The sequence below is a fragment of the Lycium ferocissimum genome, chromosome 11 (assembly GCF_029784015.1).
Source record: "Lycium ferocissimum isolate CSIRO_LF1 chromosome 11, AGI_CSIRO_Lferr_CH_V1, whole genome shotgun sequence".
Taxonomy (NCBI): Eukaryota; Viridiplantae; Streptophyta; class Magnoliopsida; order Solanales; family Solanaceae; genus Lycium; species Lycium ferocissimum.
The window spans coordinates 44751948-44772873 of record NC_081352.1 but is presented as its reverse complement, the minus strand read 5'-3'; the positions used below and the strand labels follow the sequence as shown (position 1 = coordinate 44772873).

At 31.7% G+C, this 20926-nt stretch overlaps 1 protein-coding gene across 2 annotated transcripts; it reads left to right on the top strand.

Moving 5' to 3' along the window:
- The first annotated feature begins 10361 nt into the window (after nt 1–10361).
- On the top strand, nt 10362–14035 carry LOC132036691 (BTB/POZ domain-containing protein At3g22104). 2 transcript variants are annotated; one of them, XM_059427069.1, is made up of 3 exons: nt 10362–10916; nt 11964–13079; nt 13466–14035. In XM_059427069.1, exons 1-3 carry the CDS (start codon nt 10854–10856, stop codon nt 13910–13912), a joined length of 1626 nt encoding a protein of 541 aa, XP_059283052.1. In that variant the 5' UTR covers nt 10362–10853; the 3' UTR covers nt 13913–14035. The 2 variants fall into 2 exon arrangements, with proteins under 2 accessions (XP_059283052.1, XP_059283053.1); XM_059427070.1 differs by lacking the exon at nt 10362–10916 and adding an exon at nt 11690–11775.
- The last annotated feature ends 6891 nt before the right edge of the window (nt 14036–20926 follow it).

The following is a 20926-nucleotide window of genomic DNA, read 5'->3' as shown; positions in this document are numbered from 1 at the left end:
TATATGTTTATATATATCAGTAGTATCTTTTTAACCCAAAAAAATATATGATATTATGTATTATGAAAGTTATAGGAGAGGACTGCTAAATTATACAAATTCAGAAAACAAGAAATGCAGAATAATATGTTGAGCTCAGACAGGTAAATCAATTCATAGCTTAAATAGAATACAGAGAATGCAAACATGTTTTTTGATTCTTTTAAATCATCTCCTATACAAACCCCACAAGTCTTATTAATCCTGAATCGTGTGGTGTAGGCACACTAAGAGGAATAAAGTGTTTCCTTATTCTTAGAATTTAAATCAAAATTGATTAAAGGTGAAGAAATCTCATACAAATAATTAATTCTTCATGTGTTACCTCTTGTCAGTATTAAACGACGTCTTCATTCTTTACAATCAACTTCTTCAGGTTCGACTTTAATGGGCTTCAAATCTCCCAACATCAAAATTTAGCCCATGAATATGTTTTCAGCTTCATATGGGCAATTCGCAGGAATGTCCCTTATTCGGGATGGTCTTTAATTTTTGTCCCTCAAATCTTGGTCTTAATTCTTGTCCTTCGCCTAGAATACCATGAGGTTCTGAGTTCGAACCCCGACTTAGGCATAAAAATTAAAAAAAAAAAATCGCAAGGCAAGGCTTGTGGAAAAGTATGCCCTATGCGGCATAGGTTGCCTTAAGACATAATTAAAGTTCTGCCGGATCCGGCAGAGGTTGCCTTCTAAGTCAGACTTTTAGTTATGCCTTATGGCAACTTCTGTCGGAGACAACATAGGTTGTCTTAAGGCATGACTAAAAAAAGTTCTTGCAGATCAAAGATAGGTTGCCTTATAAGGCAAACTTTTAGTTATGCCTTAAGGCAACCTATGCCGGATCTGGCATAACTTTAGTTATGCCTTAAGGCAACCTATGCAGCATAAGACAGACTTTTCTCAATGTCTTGCCTTGCGAAATTATTTTTATTTTTAAGCCTGAGCGGGGGTTCAAACCCAAAACCTCAGTATTTTCGGCCAACTTTTCAAACGAAGGACAAAACTTAAAGACCACCAATTTGAAGGGTATAATTTAAAGACCACCCCAAAAGAAGGACAATCCGCGCAAAAAAATGGCTTCATATTGTCTAACATCAAAGTTTAGCCCATGAATATGCCCTCTGTTATTTGGGTCATTTGCACTTTCGCCTTATTTTGTGCTAGTCTTTAATTTTTTTCCCCTTAAGCCAAATAATTTTTTCGCAAACATAAATTTATATTTTCGCATCATAATATCCTACAAGTTATGCTTCACACTTTTAAAGAACATATTTCTCACTAAACATAAGTTTGATTTTGAAGGGTAAAATTAAAAACCAGCCCATTTGAAGGACAAACCGTGATAGAGTTGAAGGATCTTTGTATCGTAATTTGAATTATAGTAGCTAGTAAGTGTGTTATTAGCAGTTGTTATTAAAATATCATGTTCTGCATAATTTGGGATTAGCAAGTATGTATGTTTTGTATGGTTGGATATTCTTGATAGTTTTTAGAACTTGTGAGTATAAGTAAAGTTTCATGTTTTCCAAAACAAAAAGTGAAGTATGTTTTCAAAAGGAATATTTTTTTTTTCACCCTCAACGATGCTGGTTTGCTGCTGCGGACCTAAGCCGAACGGCCCAAGGTCCATAACCATCAGCAACATTTCATTTTTTTGCGGGGATTTTCTTTCAAACACACTGGTATTTAATTTTTGTCCCTCATATAGTCATATTTATGGTTTTTAATTTTTGTTTCTGCTATTTATTTAATAAAAATATTCAGACCTATTTCACAAGGCATAAGTTATGTAAGAATTAAATCACGAGGCATAAGTTTTGTAGTATTTTTCAAATTATGTTGACTCTCGAAAATTTTGCCTTGTTCGACATAATTTGTATGGATGTTAAGATACATATGCTAAAGTTAAATACAAACTATGCCTTGCGAAATCTAAAATTATGCCATTTTTAAGATTATGTTGAGTGTTACCTTGTCCGGCATAATTTCGGATGTTATGATACATATACCGAAGTTAATTATAAACTATGCATTGCAAAATCTAAATTATGCGGCGTCAAAAATGTTGAAGGGATACCGCGTCAAAAATGTTGAAGAGAAATATTAAAGACCGCAAATTTGAGGGTTAAAAATTAAAGACCACCCCGAAATAGAGCATTTGTGCGAATGACTCGCAACTTTTTGCCCAATTAGATAGGATGGGCTGAACGATTGGGCGGTGGGCTATCATGTGACGAGTGGGATGTTCAAAATTTTCATCGTAAATTATTATTTTTCAAAATTCAGAGAATCAGATTGAAGAGTACCACATGATTTTCATTTGATTGCGATATGACATCAACAACTTTATCCAAGTTTGGTCAGTCAAACTAACCAAATCTCCCCTTACTCCCTCACCTTTTTAGGTTTGTGATTGTATTCAATTCTTCAAAAAATTAAATAAAAGAAATTCTTAAGTTATGTATGCTAATTGTTGATTGTGTGAACATCTTCTAACTTATATGCTAATTGTTGATTGTGTGAACATTATCTAACTTAAACAATTAAAATAATCACTAATTCTGGATTAAAGAATTCGATTGATTTCTGTTAGAAATTAGTGATTTTCTGATAATGTATCTAAATTTATTTATGGATTTTCTGATAATGTATCTAAATTTATTTATGGACTTAGTTTGCAATACTCTTCCAGTCAAAGTAGTTTTTTTTTTTTTTTTGGGTCAAACCCGTATAAATATTTTGATGATGGGTAGCCGTGAGACTCTCTATACTTATCTTTTATCTGCTTTAATCCCATGTTAGCTTTAAATGTTAGCCAATGTTCAAAACTTGACATTTGAAATTGTCCATGTATTTTGGATGGACCAGTTAAACTCTTTCCTCACATTCAAAAACTGCCAACTTACGTAGCTATGAAGTGCTAGATCAGTTTGCCCATTATTCTAGCAGTCAAAAATTGTTCTTGATATATATACACACTAAGCACAAGTATTTTCTTGGAACTCCGTATCATCTAGAGTGAGGTTTAAATATTTAGAGGATTCTTATGAATAAGATCCACCAGAATTGAAATCGATATGACGACAACACCCTAACAATAACTGAAAGTATGTCTGTCTTTATATGATTTAGATATACTTCTAATCATGTAAAATATCTATCATTAAACTGTTAACCAGAGACACATTTATTTGTCTGTATAGTACCGGATTTTCTAGATTCGAACCAGCACGAAAAAGGCGCACCAACAACTTTTTCTTGTTTGTTTCTTTCATTTTGGGGAAACCTTTGCTGTTATGTATAGTCAGTACTCATTATCTCTTACTACATTAAGTCATTACGGAAATCACATCAGCAATAAATGTAAGCTGATTATTATAATCAACAATTTAACATGGAAGAATTTAAACGGAGGTTCCATTTATCCGAACTAAAGTAAGACAGTGCCGTTGCATGTTTGCCCCGCTATGATATGCTGACATTTTATTTGTCTGTTAAAACGTACGTAGCATCATGATCCCACATTTTCTAAAATACACTTGTATTGTTCATCTTAGACACTTTCTGCATTATATATTTTCATTCATTTGTCCAAATGAAAGGTGAGTTTCCATAATTTATGAGATTATTGTTGGATTCTCCTTAAAAGAAGGATGACTAGTTATTGTTTATGATTTTCTAAATTTTGGTAACTTTATATTTATCTTTGATATCAATCATTGTTTGATTTAAAATAGATTGTCATAGATTACGTTTTTAACTTTTTCCAATTGTGGGTTCTACTTCTACTTGTATTATTTCTCTGGAAACTGGGGCAAACTCTTTTTGTGATATCTTTTCTACATTATAGGATTATTGTCACTTAATTTGGATTGTCGCATATAGTGCGGTGCCTGGATTTAATATGAGATAAACCATGAACAAAGTGGCATTATTTGGATCGTGTGGACCATTTAGTTTAAAATTCCACTTTTGTTGGTTTCAACCTTTAATTCGAATTGAAAGGTACTTTATCTGCAACTGATAAGTGAAACCAAGGTTAGTGTAATCCAATAAAATTATGTCACCGATTTTAAGCGAAGCCATAAAAGATCGAGTGACTTCTAATCATCTAGTGTAAGAAAATCTAGTAATAAAACAAATGTATCGAACTTTTAAACTCATGATCATAAAAAAACAGTTTTAGTTTAATGAAAGAAATTACTCACAAGGTATGTTGAGAACCAAACCTTCGTATTCATAGAAGAGAAAGGCAAAGGAGCTGCTCCAATGGATAATATGACTATAGCTACTGCAAGCATAGGATTTAAAACGTTTTACAACATTTTGAAAGTTGAAAATCCAAATGAATATATAGAGGCTATTGAAAATTGTTAACTATGTGATCTTCAATCTTTTGAAGGATATAAACCGTGTGAATAACAATTCTAATGCTTTAATTCTTTAGTTTTTATAAAAAAGTATATCAATTATTTAAGCATAGATAAAAGGAATTGCGAGAAATATACCACTTCCCATATCCATTTTATAAACGTATCCAAAGGAGTTCATGGTTATTATGAGATAATTCGCTTATCTTAAAAGATTTTGGATTGGAGTTATATTTTTCTAACACAATATTTTAAAAGGGTTATTATATGGATGGTCACTCTACTTTTACTTTATCGCACTAAAGTCACCAAACTGTTTTGATGGACTCAAACGTCACTCAACTTTGCCTAAGTATCGTAGACTCGTTATTAGGAGAAAAAACAAATGATTATATGATATTTAGGCAAAGTTGAATGATTTTTTATTATAAAAGATTATATATTAACTTGTTGTGATACGCTTAGACAGTATTGAATGATTTTTCTATTATAAAAAGTAGTTTTAGTAACTTTTTGTGATACTCGATTAAAATTTAATAACTTTTATGTTATACTTTACTAACTTTAGTGAAATAATATGAAAGTGAGTGATCTTCCCTAGAATTACCCCTATCTTAGAACCAACTATTTTGTATTCCCTCCGATCACTTTTACTTGTTACGTTTCGCTTTTCAAATTAGATTAGCTTAATTCAATATTTAAAATTAAAATTCAGATGTTCGGAAATCATATAAAAAATAATACAAGTTGCAATTCTTCTCATGATATTAATATGATAAAAAAATACATCTTAAAATAGTGATCAAAGTTCACACCGTTTAACTCTCGAGAAACGAAAAATAACAAGTAAAATTGAACGAAAGGAGTTATCTTTGAAAATGGCTCATAAAGGTCTATAACTACTGTATTCATTACCTTAAGTTTTTGGCAGATATCTCGTCGGGCAAAACTGAAACCCCAAGAAAGAAAAGGGAATAGAAAAACAAAAAGTGCAAAAGTTATTCACGTGACTCCCGTTTTTTCCCCCGTTTACCTGCTGTTTTACAGGATAAGGTTGCTTTTTAACAAACTCCTTCAAAAAACAAGACACTCTCAGAATCACAACGTTGGTCCCATTTATATTTTTCCTCAAGTCATCACCGTTGGATTAGGACAAGATTCAGTTATAAACAAATTTTCAAACCAACTGTGCCAATATGGCCAACCCAATGTGTATGGTTAGACTAGTATATAGATCATTTAGAATTTACTATTATAGATATTTACACAATCAATCATTTTGAGATAATGAAATATATTTACACGTAGGTGTACAATTATATCCTATCGTTTATAAAAAGATCTAGAAGAATACAATATATGGTAAGACGATTACCTCATGCATTATTAGTGTTGCAATGACCTAATTAAGTGAAGATGTCCGCGTACAACTTAATTGTTCAATAAGTATTAATTAAGTGCATATATAGACGCGCACACACAAAGTGAATAACAAGATGCTCATGCATGAACAAACTGACAGGACTGCCTGGAAATAGAATATTAGGATGGATGAATTGTAGATAATAGAATATCGAAGGCAACCGACAAGCCTATAATAAATTACGAGATATGTTGTCAAACAAAGAGAGTGCTGGCAAGAAACTTATATCCCACCATATTTCACGTAATTAGATACAACTTATAAGGTCGTCATTGTACTTTCTTGAGTAAGGAGGACTTCAAAATTAAGAAAAAAGAGCGATGTATAGTAAATCACATAAAACTTTAATGACAAAAACAATGGTAAATAGAGATTTAGTCGGTGATAATGAGAGGAGCAAATCAATGGAAAAAAAATAGCGAGCCATAATGACTTTGAGCTAAGAATAAATCGTATGAACATGATTGGATTCCACTTCTCCTCGTACTTAATTATCCTAGCTTTAATTTAATGTTACATGCGAGTGGTAAGTGCTATATTCTTTTGTTTCACTATCATAAGGAGAAATAATTCCAACATAATTTGGTTTAGGTAGTACAAAACTTGCATTATTAATGTAATTTCTGTGTAACTAATACAATGTCTGTTTTTAATATAAAATTCTCTCCATTTCCAAGTCATGTATGGAATTTACTTATTGCTAGTTTAAAAGTAAAATCTAGTAGTTTAGTCTTTTGACTAGGTCCACAACTTTCTAAAAGTTATTACTCCCACCTAGTGCGGGCAGTTGTATAAATTCCGAAACCCAAAAGTAAAAGGGACCCATACTTAATTATTAGGTGAAATATAACAAAATATGGATGAAAACCCGAAATTAAGGTGGACACTGTTGTTGTCCGATGTGGTACGGTTTGGTCGGTTATTCTATAAAATTTATATCATATTAATTTTTTGATTATTTTATTTTGTATAATCAAATTAAGCTTTTCAAAACAATCTCATCATCTCGGTTTGTCTTCGACTTTGACATCATGCATGTAAGAATCACAAGTAGAAATTAGAACACGATGTCATGTATACTTCTGGACTTTGGTAAAAACTCGTTAGACATTTTTGTTGTTTAAATTAAATTAAAGGTGATGAATCAAGGGAATATGTAAGACGACAAGAATAGAGATCCATCCCACTATTTTACAGTTGTGTAATACAAAGACAATTTAAATTACACGAGCGAAAACAAATTAATCAAGATGAGACTCAAGAACCGAGTCTGCTAAGGTTAAGTATCTAATAAGAGAAATTTTAATCATACGAGAGGAAAGATATCTTGTTGCTTGCGACTCAAGATTGTTGGAATACGTTATATCTTACTATTTACTATGTAAGATGCTAGAACTAATTTAGTTTCAGGAGTAGCAAAATATGGTGTTCATTATTGTGCTTATGGTCTTTTCCATCACCCCAAGCTCAATGCGAAAATTTTAATGTTTCATTATTTTAAAAATTAGTATATAAAATGTACTTACACATAAATTTATTCAGTATGATTCGGTATTTTTTTGGATAAATTTTATAAAATTAGAAACCTACCTAGATAATTATTAGATACAGATATAAATTTATATAGAAACTTAGTAATCAGTTCGATACGGTTTGGTTCGATGGGTTATGTCAATTTCTAAAAACCATTGACACCCCTTTGTACGAGCTAGGAACAAGCACAAATGTATAAAGTACAACTTGGCATGCATTCTAAACTAAGAAGTACTCTTGTAAAACTGTAGTCTGTAGGTACAAGTTGACATATCGCATATTCAAAGCTTCAATAACATGGCATGACGGTTACCAAAAAAGTACTGTTAAAGGTATACAAATTGAATTACCACTTTAAAGTTTATACTTGAAAGTCTCAATACAAAAGCATCTATGAGTACTGATTACTGAGAAAGGGAATCAAAAAGCAAAAGAAAGTGATAAAGATTTGAAATAATTTTCTGAACCAATCAAGTAGAAATCATTAACCTTTTAGCACCTTTATATTGAAGAGGTTATGCAATAAAACGATACATGAAGAAGATGTTATCCTTTGCTTAAATGGCTAGTTTTATTACTTTTTCCCCTAATTAATCAATCGAGCTTCATGCAGAATGCGAATTACTAAAGACTAATTTAAAATAGCTTTACTAGTATTTTTATTTCTCCGACATTGTACTATTTATACTCTGTTAGAGAAAGAAGATTAGCAAATTAAGATAGATGTCTCCACATAAACAGTTACTTCTTCCTTTGTAATTTACGAGAACCTATTTGATTGGACACAAAATTTAATAAAGAAATGAAGATTTCTGAAATTTATAATCTAGATTAAAATATATCATAACATTTGTGTGGCTATAAAGTTTTAAAACTTGCGATCTTAAACATGCATTAACATTTGTGTGATGACTGTGAAACTTCTTATTATGATTATGAGTAAACGAAAGTTAAAATTAAATTATTTCTGATTTTAAGAATATATTTTTCTTCTTGAAATAAATTAGAAAAATAATACGTTCAAATAAATTGAAACTGAGGGACTGAAAAGCAACAACGATAGTAATAGTTTTCTTTTCCTTACAACTGTTCTCCATCTTATGTTTTAGAAGGTAATAAAAATTTAGAAAAAGAATGTGCCCCTTTCTCGGTTTCAAATAAATTGAGGCTATTTTCAATACAAGCATAAAATTATATTGATCTTAAAACCTTTCAAAGAAGAAGTTACATTTTAGAAAAAAGTTGAAACTAATCTCAATTTCATTTGGTATAATCAGTGATGGAGCTACAATGGCTAAGGATAGTAAGTTGAACATCTTTGACAGAAAATTATTAGTACGATATATAGGCCAATTATTGTTTTCTATACCTTTTTATAGTCCGTATAATATTAAACCCCCATGAACGTTGTTAATGAATTTTCTGATTTCTTCCCTAGTCATTTACTTATTCATTTCCTTTCGTTATTATTTCTTTTTTACAAAAAAACCATTCTTGTTGATCTTGAAAACCTAAATTGTTCTTTTCCACAACCTGAAGAAAAGCAAAAGCTTTCCTCATGGCTCATGCTCAAAACTGAAAATAAGCAAAAGACAGTGAAACAGATAAAAAAAAAATCCAGGAAAAGGTGCTTTGCAGTGGCAAATAGGTCATTATCCCTTAATAAAATATAACAGCGTTAACTTGTATTATACGGCAGAAAGAGATTAATTTAATAGTGTGACGAGGGAGTGACTGATCAGGAAAGCAACTTACTGCTAAGAAAATGGCATAAAAGAGTTTATAACAGTTGAGCGACATAAATTTACATTCACGTAATATGAGAAATTTTATTTTGTAACCAACCTTACTTATGTGAGGGTACTTTACTATTTGACAAGTGGACATTTGCCTGTTTTAAGCATAAACAAGCCAGAATTTTGATCTTATAAAATGCTATTGTTCTTTTTTTTTTTTTTCTTTTCTTTTCTGAAAAAAAAATGAATAGAGTTATAATTAAGGACACAAGATCATGAACCAGATGCACTTGTGTATAAACAGATAAATAGATTTAACTATAATGTCTTTAAATATTTATAATTGAATATTTGATAAAAGCAATATTTAGAGAAATAATTTATTTTAGATCTTCAATAACCAATATATATATATATATATAGTGTTAAAATTTCAGAATATATAGTGTTAAAATCCCAGAATTTTGATCTTATAAAATGCTATTGTTCTTCTTTCTTTCTTTTTTTTTTTTTCCTTTTTTTCTTTTCTAAAAAAATGAATAGAGTTATAATTAAGGACACAAGATCATGAACCAAATGCACTATTGTATAAACAGATAAATAAATTTAACTGTAATGGCTTTAAATATATATAATTGAATATTTGATAAAAGTAATATTTAGAGAAATTATTTATTTTAGATCTTCAATAACAAAAAATATACTACGTATAGCAATGGTTTTAGAACACAACAATTAAAATTTTTGGTAACGCTAATTTTGTTACTATTCTCTATCGGCAGAATTTGGAGATATTTTCATTTTTTTTAAATTTCGTTTTTTTTTTCTAGCTAGGCAATTTAATTAATTAAGAAAAATGTGGACTTTAATGATATTGCCTTTTTTGTTTATACTTAAACCAAGCAGGTGTCCACTTGTCAAGTAGTAAAGTACCCTCACATAAATAATGTTGGTTATGTGACTTACAAAATAAAATTTCTCCACATAATATCTCTGTCGATCCCTATTTATGTGACGCACTTTTCTTTTTTGTCTGAAAAACAAAAAGTCATATTTCTATATTTAGAAATTAATTTAACTTTAAGAGACAACCATACATTTATGTGAGGCTTATTGTGAATCACAAACTTTAAAAGTCTTCATTTCTTTTTTAAACTTCGTGTTTAATCAAATAGTGTCAAATAAATTGTGACGGAGGGAGTATACATTACTAGTATTTGTGTATTATAAAGTCTACCTTCCAAGTGTGGAGGGTCTTTATTTAGCCAGAAATTGCATATGCTTATCAAAAATTGACTCATATATTGACAGGAATGTCAGATACAGATTAGTGGGCAGTCAACAACTCTGTTTGTCTTAACATACAAGCATTTTCCTTTACTATACTGGATTTCTGATTTTCTCTTTGTTTTATCCACATTTTTATATGCATTATATATCTGTTATTTTCTTTGTCCTTGAGACACACCCTATCTTTGCTTCACCCATACTCTTGTCTATCTAAGCTTATTATTCTCAGTTGGAAACTACATAGCTTTTAAACCAATTGACTAAGTATTATTTTTTGTTTTTAAGATACCAAGAACATAACTTTTTCTGTTTGTCTTCATGCTTATTTCAGAATAAGTTCTTGTTTTCTTCTCAAATCTATGTTGGTTTCTCCCAAGATCAGTTCTTTACTAGTTTCAAGTACTTTTATTTGAAGTAAATTCCAAAAGGGACTCTTAATTTGAGGTTTTTTAATTTGGCTCTAATGGATGTTTCTTGTGATCTTGAAGTGGATGTCAATGGTGAAGAAGTCTTTGTGGTAGATAAGGTAAATTTTCTTTCTTTCTTTTTTTTTTTGCTTTCTTGTTCTTCTCTTTTGTCTTTCTTTTTTTTGTTTCTTTGTCCAAATTGTTGTCTTCTCAAATACTATCATTCTGTTTCATTTCTAATTCTCTGTTCTTGGCTTGTTTTCTCCTCTATTTTGTTCAATTTCTTTTTCTTATTTCTGTATTCAAAATTAGTTGTTGTTTTTTTTCTTTCATTACTGGTGTTCTGTTTTATTTGGATTTGTCATGTTTCCTCTTGAAGCATATTTACTGTGCTCTGCTTAATTTGGTTCCATTTCTTTCCATTTTGTGCTGTTGTGAAGTTCATGATCATGCTAGTATATGTTTCTTTACTGTCTTTCAATTCTCTCTACATATTTGTCCTTAACTTTTCCTACTCATGTTTCAGCACCAAAATTAAATTGTGTACCTACATTGTTCATGTGTGGGACTAAGTCCTAATTACTAGCTTATTCTCTTTCTTGGCCAGTTTTTTCTCCAATGTGATGTAAACTCACCGCCCTTTTGTTTTTTGTATTTTTCCTCTCATTTATTATTGATGTTATTATTATGGGGCTTAAATGTTCTTGCCCCTTTGGTTCTTTCACATCTTTTTAGAGTGTCCAAAAAGGTTGCTTTCATTTCAACTCATTACTGTGCTTTCCCTCTTTTGCTGGTACATCACACGCTTTTTCCTTCAACAATTTAATTCCGTATAACGACCTGTCATCATTCTTTTGGAACTTCTTTAGACTATTCAATTAAGTTTCTGTTTTGGTGGTTTTAATTTAATGCCCTTGCTAAGGTTCTTACATCCTAAATTATGAAAGTGATTGAATGATTAGTGGTTACCAAGCTAAGGTTATTAAATAACAAATGAGTGATAGGCCTATCATATGGTCCCTAAAGTAGCTGTTTCAGTTTTTATTATTTACCAGTAAAGATATAACATTCTTGTTAGATTTTATTTTCCTTGTTCCTTTAATTCTTATTTTGTTGAACATGCTAATTCTGTTATCTGATTGTGTTTTGTTATAAATTTTGTGCAGAAAGTTATCTGTTCCTATTCAGGAAGAATAAACAAATTGTTTGGCAAATCGAAACGAGGGACGAGATATCTAAAGGTGATATTTCATGACTTCCCTGGTGGAGCTGAGAGTTTTGAGCTCATTACAAGATTCTGTTACAACAAAGGGAAGATTCATGAGATAAATCCCATTAATGTTTCAACTCTATATTGTGCTGCCTCTTATATGGAAATGGAGAAATCTGTATCCGGGAACCAAAATCTATTCGAGCTAACCAAGAAATCACTCGAAGATATACGGTATTGGACTTGGTCAGAACTTCTTGATGCCCTAAAACTGTGTCAAAATTTGATGCCCGTGGCAAGCTCTTCGGGTTTAATTGATAAATACTTGGATTCTCTTATCGGGCGGGTTGCACCTTCGTGTGAAACGAGCCCTTGTCCGTCAACTTCTTCTGCTGACAGCTCTGGATTACGATTGTCTTGTGACTCAAAGAGTACAGAGAGCTTGAGAAATAGCGTATTTCGGGCAACATGGTGGTTTGAGGATCTTGCTGCTTTTGAGCCCTTCTTGATCGAAATTTTGGTAAAGCAAATGGTATCCAAAAACCTTGACCATGGGATTCTTAGTAAGTTCCTGTTCTATTACCAAAAATCAAGATTTGCAGCTGTCAAATCGATGGATGAGAAATGCAAGACCATGGAGACAGTTATTGAGATGCTTTATTTACTAGATTTAAGCTGCATTCCCTTCAAAACATTATTTGGATTGCTTCGAATTACTCTGAATTTAAAGATAAGCAAGTGCTCCAGGAACAAGTTAGAGAGCATGATTGGCTCCCAGTTGGATCAAGCGAATTTGGATAACCTGCTGCTCACGTCACCTGTTGGATCGAGCTATTTATATGACGTGAATTTAGTTCTTCGGTTATTGAAATCATTCATCAGCAAAGGGGCATGTTGTGTTCCGTTAACTCGATTAAGGAAAGTTGCTAGCTTGATGGACTTGTATATAGCAGAAGTAGCTCCCGATCCATGTCTAAAACCTTCCAAGTTCCTTGGCCTGGTCAAGTCGCTGCCCGAGTCTGCTAGGGACTCATATGATGCAATCTACCATGCTACTGTTATGTTTCTTGAGGTATGCCTTTCCCATTCTTCCTAAGAGGCCTTAAATTTTCTATGATCCTTAAAGAACAATAATTAAATTAGTGTAATTACTTGTTTCTTTGTATTTTGATGCTGATTTAAACTGATACAAACCTATAAATTCAGTACAAGTTCATGTTCAAGAATGAGGCATCATTTTTGGACCGCTCAAAAAAAAAAAAAAAAAAAAAATAGCCACAAAATGTATAGGTCTTGTATACAACAACAATATACATATAATCCACATGATCAGTATATTTGGTTAGTGAGCCATAACTAATTTTGGTCGATGGGCCAAAAAAAAAATCCCTATTATTTAGGCATTGTTCCGCAAATGAACTGGTTGGTCAAACGCTGATGATCGATGATAAATTGCAGGTCCATTCGGGGATATCTGAAGAGGAAAAGTTGAAAGTATGTAGTGGATTGAACTATGAGAAGTTGTCATCAGAGGCTTGTAGCCACCTTGCTCAGAACAAAAAATTCCCTTCAAAATCTGCTGGACAAGCTCTCATTTCTCAGCAAGTGAAGCTGAAGAGCCTGCTTCAAGAAACCAATCAATCCAGCCCTTACCTCGATTCGCCTTGTAGTTTCATGGAAACAGAAAATATGAGTACGGAAGATCAGCAGATTGTGCTATACGCGGGAAAGCTGGATCTTTCAACCGAGAATGAGAAGCTCAAAGAACATTTACAAGGTATGCAATGGAGAGTGCTAGAGTTGGAGAAAGTTTGCAGGAAAATGCAAAATCAGATGGCAAAGATGTTGAAATCAAGAGTATCAAGTCAAAACAATGCTAGATCTTTACCTAGACTATGTTCTTGAATCATTTTTGTTTGCTTTATTAATATTATTTACTTATTTTTTGAATGTGCATGTAAATAGAAAATGAAAAATTAGTGCTTTGTTTGAATAGCAAGGAGTACTACTACTACTTTTACCCCACCACTTACTTTTTTCTGGCTGCCAATAGTAGAATGATTGGGACTAATCAGTTGTTATGCAGAGTATAAAAATTTGGCTGTATATAAACAAAAACTGGAAAACTTAAAAAGCAGTGTGGTAGACCTGCAGAAACTGTTTGAGCATAGAGGTATAAAAAGGAATTAAGAACAAATGTAAAGCTGAGTTATTATTGTGGCAGTAATGAACTGATTATTCCCTGATATTTGTGCAAGAAGGGATGATAAGGTAAAGTCACTTTCCATATCATTCTCATGTTGAGACAATGGCATGATGCTAGTTGGAAAATTGTCTGCAAAACAAGTAGGAGAATCTCCTCCTATATAAAGATGAGAAGTTTCCATCAAACACCTGAATTGTCCATTGATATTCTTCTTCCCACATTGCAACCCCACTGTTTGGTAGAGGGCAGAGACAGGCAGCAAAAGGAATGTAAAAAGAGGGGTAAAAGAAAATAAAAATAAAAAGCATACTTTTCTGGACAAAGTGTGAAAATTGGCCGTGGATCTTTGTCTGATACTACAAGTGATCATGGTATCCCATGTAGACGCACTATCTCATAAATGTAAATTGATTTAGGTCGCCAGTAGAGTAAGTCCTATTGATCAACAGTAAATGAGTTCCCTTGATTAGCCGATTAATAATCGCTCAAATGGTGTCATTTGCCTTGCAAAGTCTAAGCATTTAACTCAAAACACAGGTTTATTTTACCTATGGCCACTGAACTTTATCTAATGTGAGAGTAAATTCATAAAATTAATTTTTTATTACATTAAAGTAACTGAATTTTATCCATTATAACATTAAAGTCGAACGTTTTTTGCCACAAAGTAACTAAAATTTTACCCCTTGTAACTGTAAAGTCCCTAAATTTATCCCAATGGCGAGTAAATTCTCCTTGATGGGAGTTATGTTGTTACAGCGGGAATAGTTTAGTGTTTACTGTTATAGTGGGTAAAATTTAGTTACTTTAATATAACTAATATCATTTTGTGGTTTTACTATATTGTAATGGATATAATTTAGTGACCACAAGTTAGAAACTATTAACAACTCACAGCTCTTTGTTAAGTTTATATACCGGATAAGAGATGTCCCCTCTATTTCAATTTATTTGTCTTACTTTCCTTTTTATTCCGTTTAAAAAAGGAATGTATGTTTCTTTTTGGAAACTCGTTAATTCCAACTTCACACGTGACATGTTTAATACCACAAGATCATTAAAGAACATTTTGGTACAAACTACATATCTTTAATTTAAAATCACAAAAATCTTCTTTACTTTCTTAAATTTTGTGCCAAGTCAAAATCGAACAAACAAATTGAAACAGAAGGAGTCAGAGGCGGATCTAGGATTTAAACTCGAGGGTTCAACCTTTTAAATTTTTTCGCATTGAACCATTATATCTTTAAAGTTATGGATTCATATCTACTATTTATTATAATTTTAGTAAAATTTTACACATAAATTTATACCCCGCATCGAAAGTTTGGGGTTCAATTGAACCCCAATTTATGGTGCCCCATCCGCCTCTGGAAGGAGTATTATATACAGTAAAAGTATATTAGTAACTCAACGCATGACCTTTTTTCCCTTTAACTCTTACCTAACTCAATTATTTTGCTTATTATAAATTTAGCCACACAAAAACTTAGAAGAATCTTACCTGCCAAGTGCCACGTAGTTATAATGAAGTCAACTTAGTAGTTGCCATGCAGATTAATTGAGGATTAATATTGTTAATAGTTGGCATAGGTGAAACCATATAAAATCTCTGTTAAACATCTTCTCTATGAAGTAGACTAGTCGAGTAACTTAAATTGGACATTTTATATTGTTAAAGTCTGAAATCCACTACATCGTTTATTAAATTTAATGTCTAGAGCTATGTGGAACGTAGCTTAACCAATAGAGTCGAATATTCTTACCGATAATTGTAATTTAATAACACATTATTCCCTACAGAACCGACCAACACTCCAACAAGGCTAGGCGTCAAAAAGTCGTTATTAAGAAGTAGCCAAACTGTCTTTAACCTGTTTTAAATTGACCTACCTTGGGAGATGAGCCTCACCTCTAATTTAATCTAAAAAGGAAACATTTGAGAGTTTGATACAAATAACATCAAATCAAAGATCAAATTAAATTAAATCTGATAGTTACTTGATCATTTTTGTATGGTTAAAAAAGAATGATTAAATTAAGCCCTGAGAAGAAATTGCTGAAACAAATTACTTTGATTTTCCTCCTTTGAACTCATCTTTGTTTGAATGTAAAAATTTGAGAAACAATATTTGGACAGAAATTTTTCACAACCTATATATATCAATGGTTGAATATAATATAAGAACCTTTCAATAGCTGCTTTTATACACAACGCTTGTAATCTCATTATAACCTTACGATTTCACAAGAAGCACGTAAAATTTTCTTTTGGTAATGGTTAACAGTGAGACTCTAAACCTCTTATTACTCTAATATAATGCCAAAGTGTGTGATAACTTATCTAAAAGCTTAACAAGTTAGAGATATCAACAAACTTTCAGTTACTTATATATGTCTTCACTTCATTACTAGTCCATTTAGAAAAGATGAAGGCATTTCTAAATTTGAAAATTTAACTTAAACTACTCATTTATTGTTAATCGAGAATTTTTAATTATCACACGAATGTTATGTCATATTCAAAATCACAAATTCAAAGTTCTTATTTTCTTTCTTAAACGCCATATTCGACCAAACTACACCAAATAAGCTGACACAAATCCAACATAATTTTCCCGAAGAAGAGGGCATAATGAAAGGTACATAACTGAAAAATAAAACTGGTGTTTTCCAATATTCCCGAGTGTTGCAACGTCGTACGTATTTCTTTGAGACCACAACTCCGTGTACGTTTTACCATAGATTAACTTAAATATTACGTTTTCTTGGACCACGTATTATTTTTCTTTAATTAAATATGTTAGCAGTATCAAAAGGATTTTTTTTTTTTTTTTTTTTTGAAAGAGAATTAAAACAAAGGAATTTGACATGGTGTGCTAAGTGTTAGACTTAATTGGCATATATTAGCCAAATTTTAATAAGTTGGCACAAAATGACCATTAAGATATATTACACTAATAATTTTATTTGATGGAATTTAAATGGCTATACATTTGTAATAGGCGATTAGATGTGGAAAGTTTTACTTTACTAGTAAGTGACCAAGTTTGCTTGCTGGGTTTGGTTAACAGACTCGGTTGGGCCGTGTATAGCCCAAGATGTGAAGTGTTCACTGGCAACTTCTTTGAAATTGCTCACACAAGTTCTTTCAAGACACCACAACAAAATTATTTGTTATGAGAGGCAAAAATTAACAATTACTTGATGTAGCTTCTTATAAGACCTATTTATTGATAATAACTACCCTTTTAGTTATTTATATTTAGTAACTAATTTATTTTTCTAATTTACCATTCATAGCTATATCAGTAACTATATACATACATGGTTAAACAAATCCCTTCATAATAGGCATGGACTATTATTAAAATTGGTTCCATAATTTTAGTTTCCCTTTCCTTCTTCAATCATGATTCTCCTTCTCTCTTCCCTTTCCTTCTTCAACCATGTTCCATTTCCTTCTTCCACTAAATCCTAAACCCTAACTTCTTCTCAATAACGGCTATCATTGTTAACTTCTTCTTTTCCACTAAACTCTAAACCCTTAATTATTTTTGTTTTTATTAATTAATATGTATGTAATTTGTGTATTTGAACCAGTGATGCATATGTTTGTATGTTTTTGTGTATTTGAACCAGTGATTAACTGTTTATTGAATACACATACACACATACATTCAATTTTGTATATGAATGTTTTATGCCTTTGGTGTATTTGAAACAGTGACATATTTTGTTGTATATAATTGTGTATTTGAAATAATGATCAACTGCCAATAAAATATGCAATCATTTAAATTCGTTTATGAATGTTTCTGTGTATTTGTGTATTTGAACAGTGATGCATATGTTTGCATGTTTTTGTGTATTTGAACCAATGAGTGACGTATTTTGTTTGTATGTATTTGTGTATTTGAAATAGTGATGAACTGCGAATCAAATACACAGTCATTTAAATTTGTTTATGAATGTTTGAATGTATTTGCGCATTTGGATTTTTCAATATAAACTTAAATACAATTGTTTTTAAGTGTTTTGAAGTTACAAATCATGTATTTTTCGAATTACCGGTTGAATGATCGTAGTATCTGTTTTTGTGTTTCCTTCTATTATTAATGTTTTTGAATTTTGAATTTAGTTACAAAAAAAAGGGAAGAGAGAAGGAAAATCATGTTTGGAGAAAGAAGGAAGCTAAAATTATGGAACAAAATTTGCCTTATCAAAAGAAGGGAAGAGAGAAAGATATTATTTTGTGTATTAATAAACACCACCGTTTATGCCTAAATTTAAGAGATCTGGTTATTATTTACAGATTAGTTATGTATTTGAAGACCTTCAAATACACGCGTCCAAATACATAAACTAATGAAATGGTAGCTACATATTGTAATATTGAAAATTTACCAAAATTAAAGACCAGCACAAATAGGGGCCTAGGGGAATGAGTGCCAATGACCCAACTTCTTTCAAAATCTATTGTGGGCCGAAGTTACATTCTACAAGTTGAAGGCCCGTATCAGCTTTGTTCAACATTTATTGTGGGTCAAGATTAGGCTCATTGTCAATTTTAGCGTGCGTGTAGCCCTGTCACTCTAGCTGTTGATCATGGTAAAAAAAAAAAAAAAAACTACGGAACAGTTTGCTTTGACATCATTATTTAACCCGTACGTGCTTTTTAATATTATTTTTTTTGGGTATATATACCACTTGACATACGCAGTGTCTGAAGTTAGACTTGACAAGTGTCTAAAGTTTCATATAAGCTCAGTCATTTTTTCTTGAAGTTTAGCTGGTTGGACTCCAGCCATTTTTGCCTGAATTTAACCATATTCTGTCAAAGTTCTTGCACTTATAGTTGAAATTCAAGCAAAAATGGCTGAACTTTAGTCACATATACCTCAACTTCTTCTATATGAAACTTTAAACATAATATTTGAAGTTAGACTTTTATTAAGACTAACTTCAGACAGTATATCTGAAATTGTCCAGAAGTGGTACACATGCAAAGAAAATACAAAGAGCGGATACAAATTAAATTGCGGCGTCAAAAATCAGGTATGCGTGCATTTTGCCCTTGATCATGTTTGACACTCTAGTCGTCCCCTGGTAACGCTGGCCTCTTTTGACTGAGCTGCTTTCTAATTTGGCCCAAACAGGGGATTGGGTCAAGACTTATCAGGCCCTTTACATGCCCAATACTCCCCATCTCCAATGCATCTCTTTCTAATTAAAATTTGTACATTTAAATTCACATCTCGATATATGGTGACTATACCATTCTTTGCGAAATGGTATATGCTCGAATGAATAAAATAAAGCGCATTCGAAATATTGGAGAACCATAACCACTAACCAGATGACAATTCGAATTTATTAGCATCTACATTTGGTAGTTAAAATTAGTTCCTTTTCTTTTGATTGAGCCTTTACCGTTTCACTTGTGATTTACGATGGAAAAATATTCATTTTTTTGTGCGGATTGCCCTTCAAAGGCATTGGTTTTAATTTTTGCCAGTAAAATTGTTGGTTTTTATTTTTTCTCCTTCGCCTAATACTATGAGGTTTGAGGTTTGAACTAAAATTTCGGTAAAAAAAAAAAATATATCGAAAAATGAGTTTCCATGACAAAATTAGACCTATTCGGGCAAAAGTTAAGCCTTAAGGCAGAGTTTTACAAAATTTCAATTGAGCAAAAAAAAAATTCTTAATGCGAAGCTCTACCTTAAATTAGTGTTTTGCCTTATGCCTAAAGGCAAAACTCTGCCATAAGTAGAGTTTGCGGTCAAACTCTACGATCGGTAAAGTTTGACTCAAATTTTGCTCATCGTAGAGTTTGTTGCAAACTCTACTTAAGGCAGAGTTTGAAACTCTGCATGAAGGTAGCAAAACTCTGTCTTGCGAATCCAAATTTTACCTTGCGAATTTATTTTAATTTTTGACTGAGCGAAAATTCAAACCCAGAATCAAGGAGTTTTTAGCAAAGGACAAAAATTAAAGACCACCTCGAATAAGGACAATCATGCAAATTGCCCAAAAATAATTATCTTTAACATGTATATCGTCAGCTGAATACTTGGATTTATATTGTGAAAATGGATTAGATGATTTTATACTGCTAAAATTATATTGTACGTATGATTGTTATAAGAAAGTTAGGGATGTTGTGACATTCACGTCTATGCTAAAAATAAAGTACTCTCACTTTTCCCCCTTAGATGATAAGTATTTTTTTTCTAAAAACTTACTATCATATTTAGAAACTTTTTAATTGCAACATTTCTTTTTATCCTTAGTGATACTCTATTTGATAAAATAAATAATAGTCTAACTCTACCCAAAGCTAGCTCAAGAAGTGAGATTTGACAAGATCATACATACAGATCAGATGATCCTTAACTCGGCAATGTGGGAACTCAACACTATTATGCGGATTGATAAGCCATGTTACCTTGTGTTTTTGTGTTTTGATGACTTGACAAACCCATTCGCGGAACCAGTTATGATGATAGAAAGACCAGGTCTCCTGAAATGTCATACAATCAACTCTACAAATTTGTAAAGATTCTTTGCCGTTTGTTAGCGACAAACGGAGCATGACAGCGAGTTGCTTTATGGGTTGTCACCTTCACTCTTCCTCTACATATTTAAATATCATGCTAAAGTGAAGTTTTGATTCTTGCAAAATCCATAAATTGTTCAGATCCAGAAGT

Bases quoted from the DNA above. Each gene is read 5' to 3' on its own strand.
- LOC132036691 (XM_059427069.1), top strand. From the start codon at position 10,854: ATGGATGTTTCTTGTGATCTTGAAGTGGATGTCAATGGTGAAGAAGTC. The intron at 10,917-11,963 runs GTAAATTTTCTT...AATTTTGTGCAG, and splicing joins AAGTCTTTGTGGTAGATAAG to AAAGTTATCTGTTCCTATTC. The intron at 13,080-13,465 runs GTATGCCTTTCC...GATAAATTGCAG, and splicing joins CTACTGTTATGTTTCTTGAG to GTCCATTCGGGGATATCTGA.